The 17227-nt window shown below is 36.5% G+C and overlaps 1 protein-coding gene across 1 annotated transcript in view; it reads right to left on the bottom strand.

The window, feature by feature from the left end:
• The window catches only part of LOC108728959 (uncharacterized), a 60572-nt gene that overhangs the window by 18459 nt on the left and 24886 nt on the right, over positions 1 to 17227 (bottom strand). The window contains 4 exon segments of the mRNA XM_018457808.1: positions 123 to 223; positions 743 to 1157; positions 3715 to 4818; positions 8798 to 10446. Coding sequence (XP_018313310.1) covers positions 123 to 223; positions 743 to 1157; positions 3715 to 4818; positions 8798 to 10446 — 3269 coding nt within the window.

The following is a 17227-nucleotide window of genomic DNA, read 5'->3' as shown; positions in this document are numbered from 1 at the left end:
TGTCAACATCCTTAAATTAGTCGGCTATTATAATCGCCTTTATGATTCTAATATCGATCCATTTTGATTGAGTATATATTGAGGTGAAGATAGACATTGTTCTGCGCTATTAAATTACTTACGTTACGAAGTCGGCCCTGCGATCGCATCATGCTGTCCTGCAGAACCTTCCTCGTGGCTCTTTTAGCCGGCAGATTGGCTAGCATTTTCTGAATACTTTCGCCTGAAAACATATTCGAGCGATCGGTCGAAGCTATGTATATATTGCAACAGCTCATAATTTTCGCTTAATATCTAAGATAATCAAATATATATTGTGTATTATCAAATATATATTGTTTGTTTTAAGGCAATCTTAGTAAATTGTAATAAGTTTATTTATAGTAAGTTCTTCTTCTGAGCAATGAGATTTAAAGACCGTAGGCGAAGAATATATATATTACATACATATTATGCGTCGATACTTTTTAATTTATAATTCATGTAATTATGTAAAAAGGTTATGTCTCTCTATATTAGAAGAGAATCTACTCCATAAAAAATACATCATCTGTTTGTCAATTTAGATATAAATATATATACATATATACACTTCTTTTTATATCTTTGATCCGTTTCCTGTACTTCATTTGTTTATTCGTGAACCTGTTACATAAAGTTACGCAAAATAAGGAACGATATAGAAAAGCTGGGTTGACTTCACGTGAAGCATTTTAGCTCTAAAAGCGAATTTCATTCTTACGGTCACTCGGGCGAACTCTAGGACCGGTCGGTGGTTGTTTCTCTTTGGGTCGCTCCGCGTTGACAACCCGCGGTTGCGGCTGCGTCTGTGAGTTCTGTATGTTTCTCTTCATACCGAACGGCCGCCACTTGCACTTTTTCTTGCCACTACCGGTGAGGCCGAGCAACCAGGCCTGATCGCCTCCACACTCCAACATGTGGCGATGCAACTCACCCACGTTCGGGCAATTCTTAGCACATTTGGTGCATACCATCTCTTCGAGAGAGGTGTTACGTGCAGCATCGGGAGGCGTATCTCGTCCCGGTAGATACAGGTGCTTGTAGTGCTCGCGTTGATCGCCGGCCAAGTCGAAGTGCGAGCACAGAACACGTGGATGCGTGGAAGCTTTGTGATCCTCCATCTCCTTAAGTGTTACCTGCACAAAAATATCGACGGTTCAAGTCGCATCTCCGCTTGGTGTTTCGTCTCTCAATCGATATCGAATATTTATACGTAATATTTCAATTATTGTAAATCCGATTAACGCGCTAACAACTAAGAAGATGTAGGTATTATACGAATTTCTCCGGTATTTCCCTCGATAAAACCACATAGATGAATCAGCTATTTTTATGTTACTACTAAGATGGTAATAAGAAAAAGTTTTATTCTGATTCAACATTACAGATATTTCATTAGATATAAATTATTCGTTTTGTATATGGAAAAGAATAGACCATCGTAGAGACAAAGTTGCATGAGTGAATCCGTGATTTAGAAGACTCACTGCGAACGCTTACCATCCCGTCCGTATGTGTATCGCACGAATGTCAAAGATCAAGTACATTGCTTGATAAATTATCTAGACCGCGTTCATACTAATGAAAATACATCATTTGCAACACGACAGTAATATTTAAAATCATATATAAAAATTTGCTGCGTATTTTTTATAATTCACAGTTTTTTTCATCTGCAGTCGTTAGATATTTGAAAATTTTGATATTTTCTTGTAAAATAAAAAAATTCTACATTAAATTCAATTAATAAACTTGAAATATCAAAATTATACAATAAAATGTCCTGCTTATTCGCTTAAGATATTGAAATAAAAATCTTATATTTATTAAATCACTCTATAAAAGAACTATAAACTTTTCGTAATAAAGATCTTCGGTATTTATAGTCGGTTTGTATATCTAAGATTATTTTAGGTAATGTCTTAAGATGACATAAATCAATCATAGAGCCATATTACCATATCTGCTCCTTTGATAATATTGTAACGGATAAGTACCAGCCAAGTATAACCTAATGCTGATATTTTGAGATTATTGCAAGAAATAAAACACTGAGAGGATAAGAAATGGATAAGAAACAATCATGTTTTTCGAAAAAATAAATGTTAAGATTTAAATTATTGCAATTATCAACAATTTAATTGATTAAAAAAATACAAGAATAAAGTATCCGGGCAATGAGAGCGTTAATACAGCGCGGAAATTGATGCGCAAATTATATAACAAAAATTCGAGTGATCTTCACATAATATATTGATCTACCATGAATGTAGATACAATTTTCTTGGACGTTTCGATTTTTCTTTAAACCATCTTCAGCAAGTTGTGAATAATTTTCGTCGATGTCCTAATAACATATAGTCCGCAAATGTTGAAAAGGTAATTTTCGTCGATATCTTGACAAAATATAGTCCGCATATGTTGGAAAGATATTCTACGTGAAACCGAGGATGAGCATATCCCTACTGTATGGATGGGAGTTGCCAAAAATTGTCTCTTCGCTGTTAAGCCAAATGACTAACTGGAGAGTACAATGAACAAAGCAAATTAATTGCGTTGTTATTAAATTATAAGTGTGCTTATTCTACTCACCCTCCTCATAGATTACAATCGATTATTTCAAGCGTAACGCGTTAATTTATAAAAAGAAGAATGCAAAAGAATCAAAGGTATTTGTAAAGAGTATAAAATATAAAAGAATAAAAAATGTTAAATGTGTTATCCAGATGAAAGTCAGACAAGTAATAAGTGTCACATTTTTATTCTAAGAGCCAACGTCCGCATAGAACAACAAATAATTATAAGTCAGACTATTATAATATCAATCTTAAAAACACAACAAAAACCGACTAAAGGCGAATACACAAAGTCGCTATTTTAATCTCTAGAATGCTCACATACGAGTGGTGCAAAAACTCTATGTCTGATTGGAGATTCAAACTATTGGTTTGCAATTTAATATTCAGCATTTCAGAGATGAGCCTTTTACTCAATTGTCTTTCTATGTCTAAGATTTTAACATTATCCTAAATTCCAATTCATGACTGAATTCCAACCTATGCTGTGTGATGACTGATTCACAAAAAATTTTTCTATTAATGAGATTTTTGTGCTCCTTTATTCTCGTTTTCAATAAACGACCCGTGTCGTTTGTCCAACATAGGTTGTATCACAGTCTCGACATTGTATTTTATATATGACATTCTTGTTAGAACTTGAAGGGAGTCTATCTTTATGGACTTTAATGGTCCTATTCATTTTGTTAAGGCTACCATAACAAAGATTAGTATTCAGATCTTTCGTTATGTTCTTGAATGTCTCTGAAATTAAAAGAAGATAGGGAACTGTGAACTAACTTTTTTCTGCAGTCTCGTCCTCCATATCATCATTACTTTGTTTTGATGTCACATTATGATGACACTCATGATAGATCAATATATTATATGAATATCACTCGAATTTTTGTTATATAATTTGCGCACCAACTTCCACGCTGTATTAACGCTCTCATTGCCCGTATATTTTATTCCTATACTTTTTAATTTTGAGAGCCCTATTATTTAAATTTTGTTAATGATTTTGTTTTTTAATTGATTAATTTTGTTAATGATATAAACATTATTAAATTTTTGTTTTTAACAGAATATGATATTATAAAGAAAATATATATGAGTGTAGAAGCTATATGCTCACATGTCTGGAACCGCAAGCGCCACAGATGTAGATCCGCATTCGTGACCATTCGCCGCTCAGTTCAGCATAAATGATCTCCTGAGCATTGATGACCTCATTATCGCTTTCCTCGCGCCTTCTCAGTCTCATAAAATCTGCGAATTCAACACTGAATTCCGTAATAATTGTCGACGTCGAAGTCGCGGACGACTCGGTTATCGATTCTTTCTTAGTCTCGCTTGGAAGCGGTTCGCCAATATCGCAATGGACATCGAAAGTCGCGGCACCTGTATCGATCACGTAACCGATATCATCAGCGTTATCCTGATCTCTCATTGCCATTTCGATGTTAGGCTCGGTCTGATTCTGATCGCGACGAGATACTTCTGTGACCTCGCAGGATAGCAACTGAGTCTGATGTAGTTTGTTGCCAGCGAGACGCTCCTTAATAAGCTGCTGCTTCTTTCGGAGTGTCAGCTGCGTGGAGATGTCGAACTTGCTGAGGTCCTTGATCAAGCACGTCCACTGTTCCCTGCCATCGTACTTTCGCGGGAAATTATACTTTTCGAAAGAGACTCGGCGCGGTCGTGAGCCGCTGCTCATTTTGCCGGCTTTCCGGGCATATTCACTCGAGTTTTCGTACTCCTCGCTGGCCGAATAGTCTTTGCTGTAAACCGGAGTCGCCGCGGTCAGTGAGATATCGATGGGAAATTGGATCTGATTGACGTTGTGCTCGTAGTATGACTGTTGCGATTGTTGTTGCGGCGATTTTGATTCCGTCGCCGCCGCCGTCGAGTTTGAGGTAGCAATCGGTGGTGTGCATGTCGAGGATGATGCGCCGCTTATCGTTTGCAGCTTGCCGTCCAAGTGGTGTAGTAGGTTCTCACGAATGTTGCAACTCACATTGCTGTAGAATGAACTGTCAAACTCAGGACTGGCCGGATTATCGATGAGTTCTCGCGTCGCAATGAGTTTCGTTCGGCTACTGTCCAACCGTCGATTGTCATCTTGATCCTCCGATTCTTCGGATTTTCTCTCTCTAATTGACGACATGTTCACTTTCTCACGTAGATTTTGACTACAAAAGTCTCTGCAAGGGGGCGACCCTTCTTTGATTTTCTCCGGCTGAAAGAACAAAGGCGTGCTTGTCTAACAATAGCTTAATAGCATTTTCAAGATAGAAACTTTTTGAATCGAATTGGAAGTAAAAGTAATGTATTCACGTGTCAATTTCTGAAAATATTCTTATGTTCTTCTTACTACTTGGATATCTCCGTCCTTCAAGAAATCAAATATATGCCACGAATTATTACTCACCTTGGGATTTGTTATTGTTTTTGATTCTTGCTTCTATTATAGTGACATAACATTCCTCCATTCAAAGTTTTGAAATTATTAAATATTAAAGTTATTAAAGATTTAACGATATAGATTTATTAAAAAACTAAAAAATATCGTGATTATAAATAGAATACACTATATATAGAATCAGAAAAGAGTCAAAAGAATTTTTAAAAGAATTAGTTGAGTATGGATATTCGATAGCAGAATATCAGTATATATACATATATGTGTATATATTTCTATGTACAGGATAGGCCATTTTAATCAATACACGCGAATATCTCGTCAGCTAAGCAAGATAGCGAAAAATGTTTCAGATCAAAGTTGTATGGCTTTGAGGGGGACATAAAGTGGTGTCATTATTTTGACCTTGAATAGTTGCTTGAAAGTCACGTGAAGGTCACCTTCAATTTCTTAAATGGAAACCCCTATTTTTCATTAGATATTCTTGTAGCTTACTTCAAGAGCTTTTCAAAACACTGTAACAAAATATTTTTTCATCAAGTACTTTTTTAGTTATGATGCTCGAAAGTTACAGTACCTCCGGCATTTAGCATTATTCCAGATGTTCGACCGACAGCTAAAACCTCTTAAATGTTGTTTACGACCATGAACATTTATCAAAATCAAGGCCATTGAAAGTACATCTTATTTTCATTTTTACGTTAAAATGAATTTTTAAGGTAAAAGTGAAAATAAGAACAACCTTCAATGGCCTTGATCTTAACAAATGTTATCTAATTCATGATCTTAAACAATATTTAAGAGATTTTAGCTGTCAGTCGGACACCTTGAATAATGCTAAATGCCGGAGGTACTGTAACTTTCGAGCATCATAACTAAAAAAGTACTTGATGAAAAAATATTTTATTATAGTGTTTTGGAAAGCTCTCGAGGTAAGCTATAAGAATATGCAATGAAAAATAAGGATTTCCATTTAAGAAATTGAAGGTAACCTTCATGTGACCTTCAAGTAACTATTCAAGGTCAAACTAATGACACCATCTTATGTCCCCCTTAAAACCATATAACTTTGGTCTGAAACATTTTTCGCTAACATTTTGCTTACCTAACGAGATATTCGAGTATATTGATTAAAATGACCTACCCTGTATATACAGGTGTTTCATTTTAAGTGATATGGTCGATTATCCCGAGAATCGATGATTTTATTGAAAAATTTTTCGAACAACAGTTGCATGGCTTGAAGGGGGACACATGATGGAAATGTGGACTTGACCTTGAGTGACCTTGTTAAAATCAGGTCAAGGTCATTAATGTTTTTTTTAATGAAAACCCCTATTTTTTATTACATATTCTTGTAGGTTATCTCGAGAGCTTTCCAAAACACTATAATAAAGTTACTTTTCGTTAAGTACTTTCCGAATTATGGAACTTCAAAGTTACAGTACTGCCGGCGTTATACATGTATCTCATCTGTTAATCGGCCAGATTAGTGATCAGTCTTGTCTTAGTTGACCGGATCAGTGAGCAGTCTTGCCTTAGTTGGCCGGATCAGTGATCGGTATTGCCTAACTTAACAAGTACTTAACGAAAAGTAACTTATTATAGTTTTGGAAAGCTCTCGAGATAAGCTACAAGAATATGTAATAAAAAATAGGAGTTTTCATTTAAAAAAACATTAATGACGTTGACCTGATAAGGTCATTCAAGGTCAAGTCCACATTTCCATCATGTGTCCCCCTTTAAGCCATGCAACTTTCATTCGAAAAATTTTTCAATAAAATTATCGATTCGCGAGATAATCGAGCATATCATTTAAAATAAAACATCCTTTTATATATATATATATATACACACACACACACACACAGAGTATTCCAAAACGATAAATCTTTCGCACAGGGGCAGAATGGACTAAATCGAGAAGAAAAGTCCTCTACCATTTTACAATTTTCGCAATAGTTAACAAAATGTTAATTACTAAAAATTGTCAAAAATTGGTCTTCAATAATTTTCAACAAAGACAAAAATTGTTTATTTTCTTCGCATAGAGCTCTAAAAATTTTTTCGGAATTTTTTATCAACTTTTTAGTACTGAATTTTCTTATTTTTACCAACATGAGAAAATACAGTATTAAAAAATTCTGAAAAAATTCTAAAAAAATTCTTAGAGCTCTGTGAGAAGAAAATAAACAATTTTTATCTCTTGCAGTTTTTCTATAAAGTTGATACTATTTGAGTAAACAATTATTGAAGATCAATCGGCAATTTTTAGCAATTATCTTGTTAACTATTGCAAAAATTGCAAAATGGTAGAGGACTTTTCTTCTCAGTTTAGTTTATTCTGCCCCTGGGCGAAAGATTTATCGTTACTTTTGGAACACCCTGTATATAGATATAAGGGTGGTCCATTTGAAGCTTCGGCACTGAATATCTCGAAAACTAAGCATCGGATAAAAAAAAGTGGATAATGAAAGTTTCGTCTCGAAGGGGGACATCCAATGATACCAAACTCGACCCTTCACCCCCACCCCCGGGGGGTGGGGAGGGAGGAAATAAAAATCTTAAATGAAAATCCCTATTTTTTATTGCCTATTTGGATCTGCAGAAAAAATTACATTGATTTGACCTACGATTGAAGTCATTTTCGTTGAAAGATGGCGCTGTAATCGTCAAAAACTAAAACCATCTTGTATTGTAAATTCGAATTCTGTGGAGAAATCAAATTGCACCTACCAGTTTGTACTATTGACTCTTATTGTATGTAGAAGTCGTGTTCATCAGTTATGAAAAAAATGTATTCTGTTGCAAACTAGAAAAAACGTTCATTCTACTTTTAGCATTACCCGGGAACAACGACGAGGAAGTAGTAGAATCATTTCCCATGGGGTGCTTTTTTAACATGAGTCTCCTTGCCTCTCACTAATCGGGATGCTTTTTTAACGTGAGTCTCCTTGCCTCTCACAAGGATACTCTGAATTGCACAAAGTCTTCAGATTTAACCACGAAGAAGCTGTTCAAAATTACCTCCATTAGCTTGGATACACAAGTTTAACCTTTTGTGAAAGCTGTCCACAGTTTGCAGTAACACATTTCGGGGTACCTCACAGCAGCGCGGCAAGCAGTCCCTCATTGGGCCGTCAGAGGGATACAATTGGAATAGGAGTTCCCATTGAAGATTTCAATACTGCCCCCTCCTGCCCCAAAGTGTGGGGTTAGGGGGTCAAGTTTGCTATCATTAGATAGCTTTTTTAAAAATATTTAACCCGTCTACTTTGACTTTAATATGATGTGTTTTTCGAGATATCCCTATTTTTATACGGTTTTGTACTCATTTTAGTTTTTAACGATTACAGCGCCATCTTTCAACGAAAATGACTTCAATCGTAGGTCAAATCAATGTAATTTTTTGCAGATCCAAATATGCAATAAAAAATAGGGGTTTTCATTTAAGATTTTTATTTTCCCCCCTCCCCACCCCCGGGGTGGGGGTGAAGGGTCGAATTTGATATCATTGGATGTCCCCCTTCGAGACGAACAACTTTCATTATCCACTTTTTTTTATCCGATGCGTAGTTTTCGAGATATTCAGTGCCGAAGCTTCAAATGGACCACCCTGTATAATATAGTAATAAGTATCTAATGAACAAGTTAAGAATGAAAGATCAACAAATTTTCATAGATTTAATAATTTTTAATATCCAATAAAATATCGAACAAGACATTAAAGTTTTATATTCTATTCTAAGACACGAGAAAGCATTCACATCGTTCATCGATTTTTCGCGACATTTACCTGAACCTGACCGATCCTCTCGGCATTTCCCCCGTGCGTCTCGCTTATGTGTCCCATCAAAGCTTCCCGGGTGAGATACCTCGTCAAACACTGGACGCACGCGTGGTATTTATCTCCGTGACTAGCGACCATGTGTTGGAACAACGCCTCCAGGGTATCGGCAGATTTCTCGGAACAGTACTGGCAGTTTTGGGAGGATTTTCGGAGATTCCTCTCCGATCTCCTGCCACCACTAAGCTGATGTGCTTTCTCCATATGTCGCTGTCGCCGGGACATGGATAGGAACTTCCTGTCGCAGTAAAGACAGAGGACTCTGACCGGCGGAGTACTGGACGACGGTTTCGACTTTTGGGCCGATGGAGGACTCGAGGACGATCCTGAAGAGAGTCGTGAGGTTACCGATTCGCTCGTCTGACAGTTTTGAAGCACAGACGCGACTTTGTCCAAGGGTAGACTGCAATGCAGGCCCGTCACGGACAACTCCTGAACGCTGATGCTTGAATCTTTGGTCTCCTCCATCTTCGATTCGGTCGCGTCAGTCTTCTTCGACTTCGTGCATTCTTCGGTCTTTTGCTGGTTCTCGCGATCGTCGACAATACAGTAGACATCGCTCAACAGATCGTCCAGCAATTCACCGCAAATCGCTCGCATTGTGGTATCTTCTAAGACCGCATGTTCATCACGCATTCCATTTCCTCTGCCGTCGTCAACATTCGCTCTTTCCTCGACCTGGTGCTCACTCAATCTATCCATTATAATCGTACTTAGTGTTCGACTCTCCTTCTCCCTCGAAATGCTTCGATTATCTTCGGATGATTCTTTCTCCTCAACGTCTAGACCTTCTTCCTCTATCCTCGAAGGTGATTCCTTTGAATCTTGACTAATTCTCTCCTCCGAATCTTGTAAACTCTCTTCTGTCGTTTCTTTTGTATTCGAGCAGTCTATAGTCTCCGAGAATTCAGCGTCTTCGGTATTTTTGACCGTCGAGGAGTCCTCTAACTGCGGCACAACAGCTGCTTCGATATCACCCTCGCTTGAAGGCTCAGACTTGACTGCCATATCTGTCGGATCTTCTTCCTCTTCCTCCTCCTCCTCTTCTTCTTCTTCTTCTTCTTCTTCCTCTTCATCAGTATTTTTCCTCTGCCTTTTCAGCTCTTTCATCTTCTCTACGTTCTTGTCTTCCTCCTCGTTGTCCTTGATCACGCCATTCAGTACCGTCATCACGTATTTCTCCAGAGTTTCCAGGTTTCTCTCGACGCTATTCCGATCGTCCTCTTCCTTCCTCGGCGAATCCGAGTTTCCGCTGACTGCTCCATCTGGCACCTTTTTGCGTAGGTTGTTGATTACGTTGCTCAGCCGCGATCGCTTGTCCTGGGCAGTCTGCGCCGATGATCTGTAGGCATGACCGTAACGTTCCTGTAGATGCTGTTGTTGTTGCTGATGCTGCTGACGATCGGCGTTGCTCCCTGCCGCGTTGACGGGGTGGTTGACGCCCAGATCCTCCAGGCTCTGCGTCGACGCTACCATTCTATCGGACGACGTAGTCAAACCGGATGCCGAAGGGATGCCGGACAACTTCGCCGTGTGATAACCCTCAATCGTATCGTCGTTCGGTGTCTCGCTACCAGCTACGTCCGCCGAAGCCGCCTCTAAAAAAGATTTTTCTTATATCGTCGCCGTTTACGTAATGCTTTCTGTCAAACTTTCAATTATTGCGAACATTTAGCATCTTGCATTTTCGATCATTGAAGAATAGATGTTTTTTTTCTTGCACTCTTTTTAGCTGGTACACACGATGCAATAAATTGAAGTGATACAAATATAAATTTGTTTGATTAGAGAATCGGGGAACTTGTTTAAAGAGGTTCTCGCGCCACTTCCTAGTCAATAGATTAATTTAAATTTTTTAAATTGTGTAAAAAAATGATTAAAATGATAATATAAAAATCTTATCAATAATTTCTTTATACATATTCCTTTATATGTTACTAAATATTTTAAATTAACAAAATAAAACGCTTATTTATGATATATAATTTATAAAGCTTGATCATTATGCTTAAGGTTATATATACATGTCTTGACCTCAAAATAGTGCATTACGGCAAAATATGCAAATAATGGAGATAATGTAACACCGCAATTATATGACACAAATTTAAAAGTTGCTATTAGTAGGTTTAATATAAATAATACGCGTAACTCCATATATACACGCATCGTTCATTTGACGAATATTCTTGCTTTTCTTCATCGAAAAATATAAATTTCTCTCACACAAATTATGCACGATTAATTTAGACAAAATTTTACTAGAATGAACTTAAGTGTTTATTCTGTACTAATAACGTTTTTAAAATTTCTGCCTTATATGCAAATATTTCAAATTAAGAAAAAGTGCCTACAACATAAGATTTTGTGTATACTTGTAAAATTACATTTAGAATTAAATATCTTTAAAACATTAAAACTCAACGAAATTTTTTCTAGATATAATCAACCTTCATATCATATATGTTGTATTATAAACCTGTTTTATATCTCATCAAACGCGAGAACCTCCTTTTAAAGTTCTCAGCCTCCTTGACAGATATCGCGTAATTTATTTTTGGATCGCGAAGATAATTGTTTAAAAACGGACCGCGCGCAGCGAGGCAATAAATCGTTGCCATTGAGAAACAAGCGAAATACGACGGCTGTTTATTTATTTAGGACTGGTGAAGTTTCACGTAATCTCGTGCAAACCTCTGTTCACCGGTGCTGCTTAATATTAATCTTAGTTTAACTGATTCCACGCTCTGGTCGCATTTCGATAAAACGGGTTAACTATAATAACTCTTAATTATTATTACACTGTCTTTTTTATAATCGTAAAATATAAAAATAAAAATTTAGTTAACCTGAATTTATCTTATCATTGCAACTTTTTTTAAGAATGGAATGATAAAAATATAAGTAATAAAATAAACTATAATTAGCATTAAGTGACGACGATAAAGTAAAAGAATTATTGCAATGCAATTGTAATGAAAAATGTCAATGTACATTTTAACTGTTTGCACTTTGTAATTTTCACAAACGAATAAATATTAAATCCTCTGCTTTTAATTGTTTCACAATATTGCCTAACATAATAGCCACAAAATCTTCATTATTCTTCATATAAAAGAATAAAAAAATATTATTTACAACCTATAGAAGAAGAGTATTTAGTTCAGGTATAAGTCGACAACTTGCAAGTTTAAAATGAATTTACAAATCACAGATAACATATATCTCGATTCTTCGCATTGAATCGTATAGTCCCTCATAGTTTCCATCATTTAAAAAAGTGCAGTATTTTATTTTTTGAAAAAGAAATTTTAAAAATACAGAAAAAAACGAAGAAACATATCATCCATCGCGAGAAAATCAGAAAGAGAGAAAGAGGGTAAAGGCTCTTCACGGTTGTGTCTCTGCCGACACTTTTTTATCCGGAAGTCTGGGAGAAGGGAGGCTGCGAGAATCGATAACCGTCCCTCTGCCACGTCGAAAGGGGTTACGTTTGTACGAGTAGCGTGCACTCTCCGAAAGGGAGAGAAAGACAGACTGATATACATATATATCTCGCACACATACACGTCTGTATATGTACGCGCGCAGACATACAACTGCAGCCCCTGACAACAGCCCCGAGGTGGTAAAAACCGGCCGGCTTAGCAATACCCGCGACAATCCCTTCGACTATCCGGTTCGTTTTGCGAAAGGCGTTGACAACAACGGTAATTAATGGTTTGTCTATCGCGAGCTATTAACGATACCGATATACACAGCCACCCCTCCCCCTCTCTCCATTTTACACGATATCGATTTATTTCTCGTCCATCTTTTCTGAGCTTTCCCCTTCGCGTTTTATATGGTTCCGTGCAACGCGTAGTAGGTATACCTGTAGATCCGTTGGGACTTTAGCATCGTTAAAATTGCGAAAGAACAGATCCCCCACTAAGAATGTGCAATTCCAAGGAATTCTAAAAATCTTTGGGAGCCGTTACGACGTAATGCCTCAAAATCGTCAATAAATAGAAGAAGAATTACATTTTCATAATGAATAATATTATCTGCCGCTCCTATTATCAAGGGAAAGTAATACGATCCTAAAGCAATTTATCTCTCCATCGTATTTAATCTCTAAAGTGAGTAATTCTTTTTCGCTATTGCTTTACGTATATACTTACGTAAGTAATTCGTGAGGTAGTGTAACACAAGTTATTTATTTATATTTTTATTATAGTGATCCAGTTATTGTATCATTATCCTTAATAATAAAAGAGTTAAACAATACACAAATATATAATAACTAACACAGGAACTTATTATGCAGGTGTCTCACTTTGTCAGTCAAATATTTCAAAACCTGTAAATTTTAGAACAAAACGATTCAGACAAAAGTTGTTGTGTATGTTTCTTTTTACACTTTTACACAAATTGATTTGTCTAATTATTCTTTTGTCAAAATTTTGCGAGAGAAAAGGGTATATACTTATTTGCATTATCTCTCTTTCTTAATCTTTATCTAATTTTCTTTAACTTCTGAACGACTGCTCACGCATGTTTACGACTACATCGACTACGTATTTATTACAAAAAATATATATAAAAATTTAGAAAATAGGTGGATATGCAGCACTGTTTTACAACAATTCTTCGTCTAACAAGTAACACTACCCAAGTGCCATACGCCGATTTCCCTGAGCATACACGTAGTACATTGAAAAATATCTGACACATATTTTTTTATATCTGCTCAAAAGTATTTGACGAAGTACTCGTACGTTTGTTACAGAATGGAGTATACCGCAGTGATTTTCGAAGTTGCTGAATCGAAAATCACCGTAACCCCATTCTGTAACAAACGTACGTCAAATATTGGAATTCACCCCTATACATTTATAAGGACGTTTTCTACCCTTAAAACGGCTTTTGGGCAGATATAAAAAAATACGTGTCAGATATTTTTCAATGTACTACATGTATGCTCAGGGAAATCGGAGTATGGCACTTGGGTAGTGTTACTTGTAAATCTCATTTTATATTTATGTTGCTGAAATATAATGTTTATGACACCTAAAATTAATGTGTTTCAAATATAAACGGGAATTGACGAAACCTAGCGAGCTAATAAAAACTGGCTACTGTATGGTATGACTCTTTTTCTTTATCATAGAGCCTCAAATCATAAAATCATTAAACTTTTTCTAAATTAATTCTTTAATGTTTAAGATTTTATAGGAAAAAATATTAGCATTAAGAGAGATAGAAAAATTTTTAATTTAAAAAAGTTAATAAATTAAATTAAAAATTAATGCATTTAAAATTAATTAAATTAAGTTAAAAATTATTAATTTTTTAACTTTTTTTTACTTTTAACGTTTTAACTAGTTACTACCCAACCCTGGAAATAACTAAACAAAATTAGCATAGAAATATACTATACATGATAGTAAATGATAATAAATATAAAAAAATATTTATCAATGGATTATTCGACACAATATCCAGTTCATCACGTATCCAGTTAAAGTCAAATACTTCCCGTTTTCCTTATTTGCATTTTTTCATCGGTATAAAAATTTCTCCATCTTCTCATGGAATACTTTCCGTGGAAAATTACATCAGATACAATTTCCAGGGAGATTTTCTTCATCCGGGAATAATTTTAGGAATAATTTCCAGAAATAATCTCAAGAAAAGTTTCTACGGAATTTTTTTTCTTCCAGGAGAATACTGTCCCCGGAAAAATTCTGTTAAAAATATTCGTCCTCTTAGGAGATATTTTCCTCATATCGAGCACTCAGTGTAGTCTGAGAGTAGTAGGAGTCTGAGTGTAGTAGGAGAAGACGTAATATTTTTCAATGGCGATAAGTATCAATGTTCCTGAAAGGAAGCGGGAGCAGTGTGTAGCGGCCATAATTTATAAGGCCCATTTTGAAACATGAATTTGCATCAAACAATAAGTAGGGCCTTATACGAATCATGTGCCTTGAACACGTTCCACCGGATTCTACATATTCTAATCGAGAGATCGCGGTCGGTGTGGCTATCGCTCGAGGCGCTCATTGGGATTCGCCGATGCGACGCCGCGACGCCGCATCGCATTTGCGTCCGCACGATGCGCGTGCAGGCCCGATAATTAGCTGCGGCGCGGCGTCGACACCGCAGCCGCCAACAATTCGCAGCGATTACGATCTCAACCAGCGTGACTACTTTCAAAATCCCGCGTGTGTTTTGTATACACAACCGCCGCGGGTCCGTGGATGTGACGGACGTCGTGTTGCGCAACGCAACGAGCGCGGAGAGCGCGGTGCACAACTGCACTCCTCGCAATAGTCGCGATGTGACGCGACTGTATTTCCGAACGGCTGGTGTGTATTAGTAAGGCACTAGATATGTAGGTATTCCTATCCGCCATTTTGGTTCTACTTGATTGTATAGTACGATTAGTGACAAAGATAAATGTTAATTAAGAAGAGCCCGCTCACCTCAAATTTTGATAAAAATAGACTGAATCGATGTATTTTCGCGTAAAAATAAAAAAAAGGTGTCGCTCTGCTCCGCAAACAGAGATATTAATCCTTAAAGTGGACGACTATTCGGGTTGGAAAATCAGTTATAACAGTGGTTCACTATATCTTAAAAACATAAATTCTCTACTAAAGTAGTGAATTTGTATTTTAAAAGCAGTAAATTTGTGTTTTTAACGCAGTGAACCGCTGCTGTGACCACGGTTGTCAGGTCCCGAGCACTGTATGGCGAGGGCCCGAAGGTCCATGCGCTGGAGATTTCATATTTCGACTGGAGACCTGCCGATTGTTTCACTAAAAAAAAAAGAGAAAAAAAGGCGCAGGGTTTAATTCGTGTTTTGCGACCACTGTTACAGACTTTCTTTTTGTCATTAATATTTGACCGACATAAAGTGTCAACACAATCACAGAGACCTTTTTATTATTATTACAATAATTACAAGATTACATACAGTGCGAACAGAATTACAAACTTTTTTATTATTCGTAAAATAACATAAACTGCGAATCACAGACTTTGTTATTAATTTCCATGTAATTTAAATATGCAATTAATAAATACCCCTCGCGAAAAACTGGAGATTTTTCCCATCTGCTGGAGAACTGGAGATTGGTCCCGAAAACTGGAGTCTCCAGTCGAAATCTAGAGACCTGGTAACCGTGGCTGTGACAGATTTTCTAACCCGAATAGTCGTCCACTTTAAAGATTAATATCTTGGTTCGCAGGACAGAGTGATACTTTTTTCTTGTCAAATCTTTATTTTTACGCGAAAACGCATCGATTCAGAGTATTTTTTTTTATCAAAATTTGGGCTCTTCTTAACATATACCTTTGTCACTAATCGTACTGTAACCTATCAATCAAGTGGAACCAAGATGGCGGATGAGAATACCTACATATCTAGTGCCTTAGACACGACGATTCGCGATAGGAGGATATGCGTGTATTGCGCGCATGTACGTTCGTATGCGTACACGCACGCGACTGATCACGGTCGCTGCCGTTTACTTATGCCACGCCGAAGGTGATTAGGTAAAAATGAAGATAATGAGGCTGAAATTAGCGTAGCTACATCGTTTTGATTAGGAGAACGAGTTCTGTAACTTGCAAAGGACAAAAGAAGTCGTGCTGTGTGTGCAGTTCCCAAGCAATCGAGGATAGCGTGACTCGGCAATACGCATTGCGATAAAAAATTGTTCAGTGTTGTAAGTTCGCATTACAATTTATTTGTATTCTTTTGTTTTTTTTAATCAAATTTTTTTAAAGAAACGCCACGGATCTACATCATTTTAAGCTCAATTTTAACATAATTCCATTTATTTATGTTATAATTACAGTTCGACGAATATTCGGTTGTCATTCAATTTCGGCCGAAAACGAAACCGAAACCGAAACTTAGACAAGTCTTAGAGGAGAAGGTGATATTATGGTCAGTATATATATTGTGGCCTCCCTTAATATCTCCGCTATTATATAGCGAATCCTAATAATTACTTATGGAATTATTAGTTCAGTAGCTCGCCGTTACACCATGAAGCTAATATTACCAATTTTCAATAGCCAGTACTTATTATTAACGCATTTTTACTTTCAAGTATTTCAAAATACACTTTCTGAGGTACACTTTAGCATTTAATTACACCTACTTCCTCATTTTTCTTAAACTTGCGTATATTATCACACAAATATATGTATTTTTGAGTGTGTTATTTGCTATTTAACATTTTATTTGACTATGTATATTTTGAGTTATGCAAATTTAAACAATACCATGGAATTTCGCTAATGTGGCCTTCTATGGATATTGATTACTCACGACCTGTTTTTTGAGGTTTTCATATCAAAATAATTATTTGATAATCGATTGTA

This window comes from Mycetomoellerius zeteki, unplaced genomic scaffold (assembly GCF_001594055.1).
Source record: "Mycetomoellerius zeteki isolate Tzet28-1 unplaced genomic scaffold, Tzet1.0 scaffold68, whole genome shotgun sequence".
Classification (NCBI taxonomy): Eukaryota; Metazoa; Arthropoda; class Insecta; order Hymenoptera; family Formicidae; genus Mycetomoellerius; species Mycetomoellerius zeteki.
The sequence above is the reverse complement of the archived record's forward strand: the minus strand, read 5'-3'. Positions and strand labels throughout refer to the sequence as shown.